This window comes from Lolium perenne, chromosome 3 (assembly GCF_019359855.2).
Source record: "Lolium perenne isolate Kyuss_39 chromosome 3, Kyuss_2.0, whole genome shotgun sequence".
NCBI lineage: Eukaryota > Viridiplantae > Streptophyta > Magnoliopsida > Poales > Poaceae > Lolium > Lolium perenne.
Genome location: NC_067246.2, coordinates 273,521,040 through 273,535,814, shown reverse-complemented (window position 1 = coordinate 273,535,814; position 14,775 = coordinate 273,521,040). Strand labels below are relative to the sequence as shown.

Sequence of the window (14,775 nt, the reverse complement as noted above, 5' to 3'; positions counted from 1 at the left end):
TGATTCGAAGCAATGGTAAAGACCATGATGTAAACAACTAAATCATACAGCAAAGACTTTTCATGAATAGTACTTTCAAGACAAGCATCAATAAGACTTGCATAGGAGTTAACTCAAAAAGCAATAGATTCTTAGTAGAAAGTTTTGAAGCAACACAAGGGAAGATATAAGTTTCAGCGGTTACTTTCAACTTCAACATGTTTATCTCATGGATAATTGTCAACACAAAGTAATATGATGAATGCAAATAAGCAAGTATGTAAGAATCAATGCACACAGTTGACACAAGTGTTTGCTTCTAAGATGGAAGGAAGTAGGTAAACTGACTCAACATAAAGTAAAAGAATGGCCCTTCGCAGAGGGAAGCATGGATTGCTATATTTGTGCTAGAGCTTTTATTTTGAAAACATAGAAACAGTTTTTTCAACGGTAGTAATAATTCATATGTGTTATGCATAAGATATCTTATAAGTTGCAAGCCTCATGCATAGTATACCAATAGTGCCCGCACCTTGTCCTAATTAGCTTGGATTTACATGGATTATCATTGCATAGCATATGTTTCAACCAAGTGTCACAAAGGGGTACCTCTATGCCGCATGTACAAAGGTCTAAGGAGAAAGCTCGCATTGGATTTCTCGCTTTTGATTATTCTCAACTGAGACATCCATACCGGGACAACATAGACAACAGATAATGGACTCCTATTTAATGCATAAGCATTCAATAACAGATAATATTCTCATAAGAGATTGAGGATTGTTGTCCAAACTGAAACTTCCACCATGGATCATGGCATTAGTTAGCGGTCCAGTGTTCTTCTCTAACAATATGCATACTCAAACCGTTTGATCATGATAAATCACCCTTACTTCAGACAAGACGAACATGCATAGCAACTCACATGATATTCAACAAAGGTGAAATAGTTGATGGCGTCCCCAGGAACATGGTTATCACTCAACAAGCAACTTATTAAGAAATAAGATACATAAGTACATATTCAATACCACAATAGTTTTTAAGCTATTTTTCCCATGAGCTATATATTGCAAAGACAAAGAATGAAATTTTAAAGGTAGCACTCAAGCAATTTACTTGGAATGGCAGAGAAATACCATGTAGTAGGTAGGTATGGTGGACACGAATGGCATAGTTTTTGGCTCAAGGATTTTGGATGCACGAGAAGTATTCCCTCTCAATACAAGGCTTAGGCTAGCAAGGTTGTTTGAAGCAACACAAGTATGAACCGGTACAGCAAAACTTACATAAAAACATATTGCAAGCATTATAAGACTCTACACTGTCTTCCTTGTTGTTCAAACCCTCAACAGAAAATATCTAGACTTTAGAGAAACCAATCATGCAAACCAAATGTCAATAAGCTCTACAATATTTCTTCATTAATAGGTGCAAGGTACATGATGCAAGAGCTTAAACATGATCTATTTGAGCACAACAATTGCCAAGTATCAAATTATTCAAGATATTATACCAATTACCACATGTAGCATTTTCTTTTTCCAACCATATAACAATGAACGAAGCAGTTTCAACCTTCGCCGTGAACATTAAGAGTAAAGCTAAGAACACATGTGTTCATATGGAACAGCGGAGCGTGTCTCTCTCCCACACAAAGAATGCTAGGATCCAATTTTATTCAAACAAAACGAAAATAAAAACATAAAGACGCTCCAAGTAAAGCACATAAGATGTGACGGAATAAAAATATAGTTTCACTAGAGGTGACCTGATAAGTTGTCGATGAAGAAGGGGATGCCTTGGGCATCCCCAAGCTTAGATGCTTGAGTCTTCTTGAAATATGCAGGGATGAACCACGGGGGCATCCCCAAGCTTAGAGTTTTCACTCTCCTTGATCATATTGTATCATTCTCCTCTCTTGATCCTTGAAAACTTTCTCCACACCAAACTCAAAACTAACTCATTAGAGGGTCAATGCATAATCAAAAATTCACATATTCAGAGGTGACATAATCATTCTTAACACTTCTGTACATTGCACAAAGCTACTGAAAGTTAATGGAACAAAGAAATCCATTAAACATAGCAAAACGGGCAATGCGTAATAAAAGGCAAAATCTGTCAAAACAGAACAGTACGTAAAGACGAATTTTTATGGGGCAGTTAACTTCCTCGGATGAAAATGCTCAAATTGAATGAAAGTTGCGTACATATCTGAGGATCACGCACGTAAATTGGCAGATTTTTCTGAGTTAACTACAGAGAATACTACTCAAATTCGTGACAGCAAGAAGTCTGTTTCTGCGCAGTAATCCAAATCTAGTATCATCTTTACTATCAAAGACTTTACTTGGCACAACAATGCAATAAAATAAATATAAGGAGAGGTTGCTACAGTAGTAACAACTTCCAAGAGTCAAATATAAAACAAAAGTGCTGTAGTAAAATAATGGGTTGTCTCCCATAAGCGCTTTTCTTTAACGCCTTTCAGCTAGGCGCAGAAAGTGTGAATCAAGTATTATCAAGAGACGAAGCATCAACATCATAATTTTCACAACTTGTCACAATAGGTATCTTAGATGTTCCATTATCTATAGTGGTACTAAGGACTTTGTCAATTTTAGGCCTATAATAGTTTTTTTGGCTTAGGCACCTTAGAGGCATACATGAACTTTTGCTCCTTACCCACATAAACTTTCTCCTTAAACTTAAGAGAAGAAAAAGTTGAACCCAAGATTCCCATAGCTTCTTCAAGTTTATCAGTGCTATTAAGTAATATTTCCAATTTAGTATTAATACTTGGAAGACTTTGCTCTATGGTCTCCAACTTTTTCATGACATCTTCAGGAGAGATTTCAATTTTAGCTTCATTAACAGGTGGTATTCCAAATAGTCTCTCAATAATGCAACTAGCTTCTAAAGCAGGAGTGCCTAGGAAATTACCTCCCGCGAGAGTATCAAGAACATACCTATTCCAGCTAGAGATACCAACATAAAAATTCCCGAGTAGGATAATAGTGGAGTGTTTCTTAGTGCACCTATTATGAGCATCACTAATTCTATACCAAGCATCTTTTAAACATTCCCCCCTTGTTGCTTAAACGAACGAACTTCAACTTCAGGATTACTCATTTTAACCATGGTAAATAAAGCAAACTAGATAAAGTAAATGCAAGTAACTAATTTTTTGTGTTTTTAATATGGAGAACGCAAACAAGACAGTAAATAAAATAAAGCAAGTAACTAATTTTTTTGTATTTTGATATAAGAAAACAAACAAAGCAGTAAATAAAATAAGGTAAAGCAAGACAAAAACAAAGTAAAGAGATTGGAAGTGGAAGACTCCCCTTGCAGCGTGTCTTGATCTCCCCGGCAACGGCGCCAGAAAACTGTCTTGATGACGCGTAAAGCACACGCCCGTTGGGAACCCCAAGAGGAAGGTGTGATGTGTACAGCAGCAAGTTTTTTCTCAGTAAGAAACCAAGGTTATCGAACCAGTAGGAGTCAAGGAGCACGTGAAGGTTGTTAGTGGCGGAGTGTAGTGCGGCGCAAAACCAGGGATTTCGGCGCCAACGTGGAACCTGCACAACACAATCCAAATACTTTGCCCCAACTTAACATTGAGGTTGTCAATCTCACCGGCTTGTTGTAACAAAGGATTAAATGTATGGTGTGGAAAATGGCGTTTGTATGCGAAGAACAGTAAAGAACAATGTTTGCAGTAGATTGTATTCGATGTAAAAGAATGGACCGGGGTCCATAGTTCACTAGTGGTGTCTCTCCAATAAGATAAAGCATGTTGGGTGAACAAATTACAGTTGGGCAATTGACAAATAAAGAGGGCATAACAATGCACATACATATCATGATGAGTAGTGTGAAATTCAATTGGGCATTACGACAAAGTACATATACCGCTATCCAGCATGCATCTATGCCTAAAAAGTCCACCTTCAGGTTAGCATCCGCACCCCTTCCAGTATTAAGTTGCAAACAACAGACAATTGCATTAAGTATGGTTTTTAATGTAATCAACACAAATATCTTTAGACAAAGCATTGATGTTTTATCCCTAGTGGCAACAGCACATCCACAACCTTAGAACTTTCTGTCACTGTCCGAGATTAAATGGAGGCATGAACCCACTATCGAGCATAAATACTCCCTCTTGGAGTTACAAGTATCAACTTGGCCAGAGCCTCTACTAGCAACGGAGAGCATGCAAGATCATAAAAAACACATATATGATAGATTGATAATCAACATAACATAGTATTCCATATTCATCGGATCCCAACAAACACAACATGTAGCATTCAAATAGATGATCTTGATCATGATAGGCAGCTCACAAGATCGAACAATGATAGCACATGAGGAGAAGACAACCATCTAGCTACTGCTATGGACCCATAGTCCAGTGGTGAACTACTCACACATCAATCCGGAGGCGATCATGGCGATGAAGAGCCCTCCGGGAGATGATTTCCCTCTCCGGCAGGGTGCCGGAGGCGATCTCCTGAATCCCCCGAGATGGGATTGGCGGCGGCGGCGTCTCTGGAAGGTTTTCCGTATCGTGGCTCTCGGTACTGGGGTTTTCGCGACGAAGGCTTTAAGTAGGCGGAAGGGTAGGGTTGGAGGCGTCACGAGGGGCCCACACACTAGGGCGGCGCGGGCCCCTCCCTGGCCACGCGGCCCTAGCGTGGCGGCGCCTCGTGGCCCCACTTTGTATCCTCTTCGGTCTTCTGGAAGCTTCGTGGAAAAATAAGACCCTGGGCGTTGATTTCGTCCAATTCCGAGAATATTTCCTTTGTAGGATTTCTGAAACCAAAAACAGCATAAAACAACAACTGGCTCTTCGTCATCTTGTCAATAGGTTAGTGCCGGAAAATGCATAAATATGACATAAAGTGTATATAAAACATGTGAGTATCATCATAAAAGTAGCATAGAACATAAGAAATTATAGATACGTTTGAGACGTATCAGCAGGGGGGCAGCAGGGGAGAGGCAGGAACCAGACTCGTTTTTAGACATTGAGGCGTGCGTGCTTGAGCTATGCACCTCCGTCGGCGATGATGCAACACGCGAGAGTTTCGTGCTGGATTTGGTGCTCGCCATGTGGGACGAGAGCTGGCCGGCCGAGGGGGTGAATGAAAGATGGCACGTCATGGAGTCTACATGATGGATGGATCGCGGAAGGAGCTCGTTGGGCGGTCGACCACCTAAGTAATCTCCATAGCATCCTGGTCTCCCCTCACGTGGAAAATGTCACACTGTGGAGTGCTTTGGCGACACAGATCGGGAGAGAAAGAGAAACGGCATAGACTTGTGAATGGAAGATGCATGGCACACCGTTGAGTCGTCTATGGGATGAATGTATAATGTAAGGATCTCGCCGGCGGCTGGCCACACCTAATTAAGCGATCCGTAGCGTCGTGTCCCCCCCCCCCCCCGACCCGTAGTGGAACACCCCGTTGTCAACAATTCAATCCCGCTCAATTAAGGGAGTGCCATATCAACAATCTATGGCACATTGCATGCATCTTAGTCGTCGGTGTTAACCCAGATTTGCCTCCTTCCCGTCCAATTTTCCCCACCTCCATTGAAATTCAAACAGAATCAATTAGATGGGTCAGGTTCACATGCAGATGCACGTTGAAGCAACATAGTTTGTCTACTTTTGTTAGTGCATGCTAGATACGAGCAAGATTTTCTGGTTGCCGCCTGTATTAAAGGCCGTTGATGAACAGAAAGCTAGTGTCGCCGAAGGTCGGTAGATTCGATGGAAGACTCTACTAGCTTCGAAAATGCGCTGGCACTTACAAATTGGGGCGCAAGTGAAATCACAGCCATTCACATGCATATGGATGCTCATCTGTGGGGTCCGCCAGCGTATCCACTCATTGCAAAAGATTCTCTTCTTGAAATACACTACTAATTCTAAAATGAGTATAACTTTCGCATAATAAATGTAAATGAGATTTTGTTTGCATATTTGACTTCCTCCCGACGAACTCTTCAAAATGAGTCTAATATTAATTTTATAAAATTGATTTCGTGAACTGTATCTATAAAGTCCTCTATTGTTTGCGCATGTAGTCCATATGCCATGTTCATGTAGTCATGCAAAAAGTACTGCTGGATTTATAAATTCCTTGTCAATTTTTCATACGGTACATGTAGTAATGTCAAAAATACTGTTGATTTTACACACATGACAGCTGTAGATTTCTTTTTCACGTGGGGTCATGCTGGACCGAATCTCGAGGAACACAACTATAAACAACGGCTGTGATATCAACTGCGCCCCATTTTATAAGCACAATCTGCGGGTCTTACTAGCTTGCCGTCCGTCAGCACCGGCGGCTTTCTCCTGCATCTAGGCGCAGGCAGTGCGAGCAGGACAAAGAAGGATTGTTCTCCTTGCTTTGGTGAGACACATCGGGAGAGAAATAGAAAGGGAATGGGAAAATTTGCTACGGGACACCGTTATTTTTGTGTCTTTGCCGAAACACACCACCAAAACGTGTCTTTGCCCAATACCATTACAATTTCGTGACACATTTGCTAGAACACATTGTACGGCTCAAAACGGAATGTAGAACGGTTTTTTTTTTGTGAAGTTAAAATTTTGGTCCTATCCTATGTACAAATCAGTTGCTTGAACGGTTTTTCCTGAGCCCTTAGCCTGTACGTATTAATCTGTGATGCAAAAGAAACTGTTTTTTTTCTGTTCCCTAGTGTTCTGTACGTATGAGACGTGAGATAATAGTAAATCATTTGTGCGCCAATGATTAGTGCTTAACTAGGATCAATATACGTACCAGACGTTGATACAGTTAGTTTACATGGAATTGAAAAAGAATCTGGGCAGAAATTTACACTTTGGACACCTAGGCCCTGTCGCCGTCCGGCAGATCGCGTTCAAGTGCGAGGCCGCCCATGAGTGCAGCTAAGGGCGCCGGCGAGTGAGGCCATCCTTGATCGGTGAGATAGAGGACAACGGTTCCTTCCAGGTTTGGTTTTCTGTTTTTTAATTAGAGGAAAACCGGTCTGATTTTGGGTAATCTTTTGATTTCATGATAAAATAAATAAATCTTTCTTTTTTTTGGCATGCGGTGTGTTTTGACAAACGTACAGCAAAATTATAATGATACTCGGCAAAGACATGTTTTGATGGTGTGTTATTGCAAAGACCAAAAAATAACGGTGTCCCGTAGCAAATTTTCCCAAAGGGAATCGGCACCATGGCTGTATTTGGGAAGGAGCTTGCCAGCGATCAGGAGCATAGTGGCCTCCCCTCCTCTCCATCCCGGCCATCCGACAGTCATAAGTCACGGCACGCGCTGCCACCCGTGGTTGATGAGGAACTCGTAATACACACCTGGCAAATGTACAAATGCCACACGCTAGTCTGCAGTTGCTTGCCGTGTGGAGCTAGCCTTTTTTTCGCTATCGCACAAGTGCCATACAGTGCGTAGTTGGATGATCTTGTTTTCATCAGATACTCAAAAGAATAACAAGAAGGGCCGTGCGTGTGGGTGTGGCGCGTGTCCTGTTCAAGCCAAACAAACAAACGCAGGAGTCACATCGATATCTTTTGTGGATCAAGTACAACGTCACGGCCTGAGAAAAGAAAGATGAGATTGTCAGAAGTAGAATATCTTCTGAACAAGTTGCGTAGCGTAGCGTGCTGCGGCGCCATTTGCCGAGCTTCCGAAGATTGGCCATAGCTTACAGCAGGAGCACTTGTCTCTCAGTCTGCTACGGTGACATGAAGACCACAATCCCTCTTCTGACGCCGTACAAGATGGGCCTGTTTGACCTGTCGCACAGGGTCGTGCTGGCGCCGCTCACGCGGCAGCGCGCCTACGGCGGTGTCCCGCAGCCGCACGCCGCCGTCTACTACGCCCAGCGCGCAAGTCCCGGCGGGTTCCTCATCTCGGAGGGAACCCGGATCGCCGCTGGCTCGCCTGCTGCGGCGGCGTGGGAGGAGCAGGAACCGTCTTCTTCCTTCAACGACGTGCCCGGCATCTGGGCGCAGGAGCACGTGGAGGCGTGGAGGCCCGTGGTGGACGCCGTGCATGCCAAGGGCGCCGTCTTCTTCTGCCAGCTCTGGCACGTAGCGGGCGACGTCGTCCGGCAAAGGCCGCAGCAGGTGAGCCCGCAGATGAGCTTCGACGGCCGCCGCGAGGAGCTTTCGTCGCCGAGAAGGGTTGCCGCGGAGGACGCGCCAGGCGTCGTGGATGGGTTCCGACGAGCCGCCCGCAACGCCATCGACGCTGGCTTCGACGGTGTCGAGATCCTCGGCGCCAACGGCTACTTCGTAGACAAGGAAGGCCAAGGAGTCAACAGCCTGGAGAGCCGGTGCCGGTTCGCGCTGGAGGTGGTGGATGCCGTGGCGCGGGAGGTGGGCGGCCACCACGTGGGCGTGCGGCTGGACCAGTTTGACGCCACCGCCGACGAGCACGCGCTGGCGCTCCACGTGGTGAGCCTGCTCAGCGACCGCGGCGTGCTCTACTGCCACATGATCGAGCCGAGGGTGGACGGGCGCCGGCGCGTGTCCCGGCGGCTGCTGCCCTTCAGGGAGGCGTTCGGAGGCACGTTCATCGCCAGCGGCGGGTACGGGCGGGACGAGGGCGACGCGGCGGTCGGCGAGGGGTACGCCGACCTGGTGGCCTACGGGCGGCTGTTCCTGGCGAACCCGGACCTGCCGAGGCGGTTCGAGCTGGGCGCGCCGCTCAACGAGTGCGACGCGGCCACCTTCTATGGCGCCGGCGCCGGTGCCGCCGATCATACCGTCGGGTACACTGATTACCCGTTCTTGGACTGATCGACCTCATTCTTGCGGTCACCATTGACGATCGAGCTTGAATGTTGTATATATATATATATATGCACATGATTCGACGAAAGTTCCTTAATTTCCCCGCCGAAATCAGCGTCGAATCCATGTCGAATCCATTTTAAGGTATCTACATCCGATTTTTAAAAGTCTAACGAATAAGGATATCCGATTTTAACGTGTTGCTCCAAATACGGTATATGATAGGTATATTAAATAGCATGCAGGTATGAATTATTCGAATTTAATTAGGTAATTTGAAGGTTTCAAACCGGATAATCCGATTTTTAGTTAAAAGCCGATGTCAATCTTGCAAGGTTAGTAATTATTAAGTTATCTTTTTTTTTAACTACACAAAAGCTTTGCAAGAACCACATCTACCTACTTATGAGAGCATATACACCATGTTTATCGTGTTGATTGTTCTTCTTTTTAGACTTTTCATGGATGTTTGGTCTCCGGCTGTCTACACCCGGTGACGTGGGCATAACCCTTCGGGTACTCGACATTGCCATACCCGGTGCAGATTATCAAGATGGACCAGCACAAGGACTCGACAAGCTGGACCCGCAAGCGTTAACAACTTGGACTACAAGGAAAGAAGGCTCCAATATGAATCCTACTAGGACTCTTGTAAACCCTAACTTGGCTGATATATAAAGCCAGGCAGGGGCACCCCTTAGGGACACGCACAATCAGAAACATAATTATAGAGGCGACACGCCTAGAAACCACAACCCGCGGATTAGAACTAGACTAGATACAACTACTCCGCCTATGGCGGCCCCCTGTACACATGTTTACATATACTGGATTGCTAGCAGGACGTAGCGATCCTCCACCGCGGGGACGTGAACCTGGGTACGTCGTGTACCGCCTCGCTCCCGGAACTTCCGTCGTCGTCTTTCTCTAAAACCCAAGCCCCTCATGGTGGGCATTGCCGAGGAACCGCCTCGTCAATTGGCGCCGTCTGTGGGAAGCGCGGCGTATGGATTTTGTCATCCGGGCGGGATCCGCCGGGTTCATCATCAACGATGCTAAGAATTTCAAGTTCATCAGCAACATCTTCAACAAGATCGGGAGATCGGAATTTCGGATTGCATTTGATACTTAACTATCGGCAGGCGACAAATTTGTTCAGATCACATCTGCGGCAGCCTTACGCCGGAGATATACGAGCAGGCGCGTCGGCAGATCGGAATTATTGTGCACGGTATATCAACACATAAGAAGATCAAACCGCGAGAGATAAGCCACGCTTCATGAAGAGACGACGACAAGATCCGGCCAGGACAACTTCTGGACAGCTATGATTGTTTCCGGATCGGTGGCAGCTTATCTTTACTTTTACTAATATAAAGGAAGTAAGGTTTCTCCCCTAATTTTTCGTCCGTTTTGAAATTGCTCTCGCAGTTGACAGTAATTTACAGGCTGATGCCACCGCGTAGCTGCTGTGTTCACGTAATTGTTCACAGGATCGATCGATGGTCGCGCGAGAATACGGTCGCTGGAAACTGGCCCATGGGCTTGGACGGCTCGGCTGCTGTGTTGCATGCGACCAGCCACGTAAATTCATTTCCCTCAAAAAAAAAAAAAGCCACGTAAATTCATTCACTGCTTGGCAGGGCAGTAGGAGTATGAATTATTTAGTCCCACCTCGCTCACGAATACCCACCTTTACCTGTTTATATGCTCAAAAAAAATCTGGCTTATCAGCCAGCTGTACCAAAATAACAACCTTGAGAGCGGTTGTTTGGCATAAAGATCAAATGATCAGAACTCAGAAAGGCGGATGGAAAGAGGACAAGTTGGAGCACGACGAAATTGATAAATTGCACACGATCTTGGATCACAGATGAATTTGAGGTGGATGGTGAAAGATAGAGCTTAGACGGCGGAGCCTCGATCCGGGGAAACTGCTGCCTCGATGGGAGAGGAGGAGACGGCAAGCCCCATGCTTAGAGCATGTCTAACAGGCCCCTTATAACCCGTCCACCCCGTAAAATTCCGGCGAGATACGGGGCAGGCGCGGTTTGGGCCGTCTAGCAGGCCCCGTATTCGGGCCGCCCCGTTTCGGCGGAATACGGGGCCTAGGAAATCGGCCCCTCCGCCCCCTACTTATACCGGGCGCACTCGCAACCCTAGCTCCGCCGTGCGCCGCCGCCTCCTCCTCCTGCTCCGGCGAGCAATTAGTCGCTCCCCCGCGCTGCATTCCACCCGCCGCCGTAGTAGCGCCTCGATCCCGCTCGCCGGACACCGCTTTTTTGCAAAAGATCCGCCGCCGGCAGCCGTCGCGCGGCCTGCAAGTACGACGGCGGGCAGTTCGTCCCGGAAAAGCTCGTCGACTTCACGCGGGGCGGCCGCTGGTACCACGAGGACCCGCCGCTCAAGCCGATGAGCGGCCCGAAGTTCTCGGCGTGGCTCGCCGAGTGGGAGCGCCAACGCCGGGTGAGCGAGGCGTGGAGGGCGACCATCGGGAGCACTAGCGGCGGAGGTGCCCCGCTCGCCGGGGAGGAGGAGGAGGAAGACCCCGCCTTCTTGAAGGCGATTCAAGACTCCCTCAAGGACGCCGCCGAGAAGGACAAGGCGGAGGAGGAAGAAAGGGCGGCGGCCATCGCCGCCGTGCAGGAGGCGGAGGCGCGGGCGCAGGCGGAGGCGGAGGCCGATAGGTTCATCGTCGACCTCTCCGACTAGAAGTCGCGATCCGATCGCGCATTTTGTATGTATGTAGGTACGTCGATTTCTATGTATGATCGACGAACTATGAATGAAAGTTTCCCGGGGTTTTAAATTTACAAATATACGGGGTCAAATACGGGTTCTGCTAGACGGAGCGGTGTCTGATCGACCATTTTTTTTATAAGGGGCGAATTTCGAGCGTTATACGGAGCAGAAAAAATAAAGGGCCTGTTAGACATGCTCTTACAAGTTGCAACAGCGCGCGGCACATTACCATCTACTCTTCATCCGCTCCAGATCAGTTCATGATATGACTATACGAGAGGAGCATTGATAACTTTGTTGAATAGGTTCCATCTCGTTTTTTTATACTGACTTCCGTCACTCTCTAAAATAACAAGTAGCGGAATGTCTGTTTTTTTTCACATGCAAACAATAGGGCATCGTGAATTGATATGCGAGAGACAACACTGTATTGGCGAGTGTACGTCTAGGACCACATCCACGACCGCGAAAAAGATTCACATATGGCTGCAACAATCTTTGACATGATCCGTCGAATGAGTCAGGCGTGTTTGCCGCGCTCCGATCTCGACGACATACCGTGATAGCCTCACCCGACTGGTCTTCTCGGGTTTTTCCAGCCCGATAGACCTATCGCCTGACATGGGTGTCGAGTTAGTCCAGTTCGAAGAGTCCCTTTCAGGATTCTCTAGCACGACGCCACAATTTTTTAGAAAAAAAAACAAAACATGCAATATTTATAAATTTAAAAAAATATAATTATGTATTTTTTAAAAAATCAGGCTACGCGCAAAGGAAGATAGTGGTGGAACACTCACAACAACGCTTGATATGGGGAATTCCCTCCAATCTAAGGAGACAAGAATAGACCTTATCACTTGGATCCTTTGCACAAAGATCACTCGATTCAAGGCATTTGTAAAAGGGCAAACAATGATCACTTTTAATCGCAAGTGTCAACTAGAAGGTTCCGTAGCAATGCACGGGCTTTTTACTAGTTAAAAGATTAAAGTGATCTTACCAAGGGAAATCAAGCGGAGAGAATCAACATGTCTCTGTATACTGAATATCGATCACCAAGACTAAGGAAAGCGAACTAGCTAGCGGATGGCTATAAATGGATTAATTAATGAAGTGATATCCACGTGAAGTCAAGGATTAGCAAAGGAAAAAAAAGAAGAAGAAGATGCATCGATCAGCTAGCTAAAGAGAAAGTATACATACGAGCGCTACATGGTGAAGACAATGACAAGGCGGACTTTTCCCGAGCCAGCAGTATACTCAACCGACGAGTCGCCAGAGACTCAGCTCAGCCGAATAAAAATTCAACCCTATCGCCTTCCGAAACAAGGACCAGGTGCTATACTTATAAATTACGTGAAATTTATTTTAGCCAAATATTTTTGGCTCGTACTATTATTTGTGCACAGTTTTTTGCGCTGTAATATGACTGCAGATCGGAATAAGCTTCGACTGCTTCACCGCGCACAGTCGCCACGCTCGGGAGTTCACCGGCCATGGACCCGACATCGCGGACCCAATATATTCGGGTGCTCGCTCCGTCGACTGCTCTGCTCGGCTGACTGCGCCCATTGTCGCGCACTCGTCATACTTGGGCTCGCCTGTCTTGGACCCGACATCGCGGACTCGATATATTCGGGTGCTCGCTAGTCGCGGGTCCGCCATGTCAACCGCGTCCTCTTCATCGGCCACATCAGCTAGGTGCCACATGGACTATCTCTGTCCGCGGAATTATTTCGGCTGCGCCTGCCGCATGGACTATCTCTGTCCGCGGAATTATTTCGGCTGCGCCTGCCGCATGGACTATCTCTCTCTGCGGAATTACTTCGACTGCGCCTGCAGTGCGACCTGATTCCGTATTAGCCTCGCCGCAGCCGGGCTACTGGATTTATCTTCTTCAGCTCTGGATATATCTTCTCCTGATGCACTCTTGGGTCGGTGGATTCATCATCTGGAGTATTCAATGAATATCATATTATATTGACCCGATGTGCTCTTGTCGGGAGCGCTGGAATTACTCGGGGGCTCCTGGAATATCTACGAGCTATTGCGGTTACTCCCATCGGGAGCGCCGGTTCGCTGGAACCCGAGAAGATTTGAAGACTATTACTCCCGTCGGGAGCGCCGGTTCGCTGGAACCCAAGAAGATATGAAGACTATTACTCCCATCGAGAGCGCCGGTTCGCTGGAGCCCAAGAAGATATGAAGACTATTACTCCCATCGGGAGCGCCGGTTCGCTGGAGCCCAAGAAGATATGAAGACTATTACTCCCATTGGGAGCGCCGGTTCGCTGGAGCCCAAGAAGATATGAAGACTCAAGTTTTGAAGAATTGCAGTAATTCGGGACACCCGAACTACATCGTCAGGAACCTTGTTCCTATATTTCAATGAACATCGGTGCGATGGAAAATACGCCCAGAGATTGCACTCTAAAAAAAAGCCTCTGAAACTACGAGTGCTATGATGCAAAATCAACGGGAACCTTGCTCTTTTCCTTTGCTATAGATGCCTCAAAGAGTGCCGCAAATAGCAAGGATCATGAAGCAACGGGGACCTTTCTATTTTCCTTTGCTATAGATGCCTCAAAGAGAGCCGCAGATAGCAAGGATCATGAAACACGTACGAAAAAAGACCTTGCTCTTTTCCTTTGCTATAGATGCCTCAAAGAGTGCCGCAAATAGCAAGGATCATGAAGCAACGGGGACCTTTCTATTTTCCTTTGCTATAGATGCCTCAAAGAGTGCCGCAGATAGCAAGGATCATGAAACACGTACGAAAATGACCCACGGTCAAGACATGCATCGGTTGAAAGCAAAGTTGCACATATAACGGGTTTAGCAAGACCTGCAACACGAGCTGATCACTCAAACAATTTGCTGACCAACGAATACACATACGCTTAAACGGGCAATTAAGATTTGCTCCTTCAAAATTTGCCAACGATATTGACACGGTAAAAGTGCATATATATGTACCTACCGAAAAACTTAGAAACAATGGCATCAACGATGCTCAAAGGTGCATTAAGGATTGCCCCTTGAAATATACAACAATGTGTCAACGGCACCTGAAGAAAACTATAAACATCGAGTTACTCGACTTGAGTCTACTCACGGTTGCAAGCATCAGTGCCCAGACTCGGGGGCTACTTCCATCGGGAGCGCTGGACGCGCACCCGATAAAATCATCGGCTCCTCTGGGCCATCATCTCAATCATCGG

General features: G+C 46.5%; 1 protein-coding gene across 1 annotated transcript; it reads left to right on the top strand.

Moving 5' to 3' along the window:
* Positions 1-7,613: 7,613 nt before the first annotated feature.
* LOC127344512 (12-oxophytodienoate reductase 2-like) lies at positions 7,614-9,008 on the top strand. Its single transcript, XM_051370812.2, has one exon. The coding sequence runs from the start codon at positions 7,760-7,762 to the stop codon at positions 8,816-8,818; it is 1,059 nt and encodes a 352-aa protein (XP_051226772.1). The 5' UTR covers positions 7,614-7,759; the 3' UTR covers positions 8,819-9,008.
* The last annotated feature ends 5,767 nt before the right edge of the window (positions 9,009-14,775 follow it).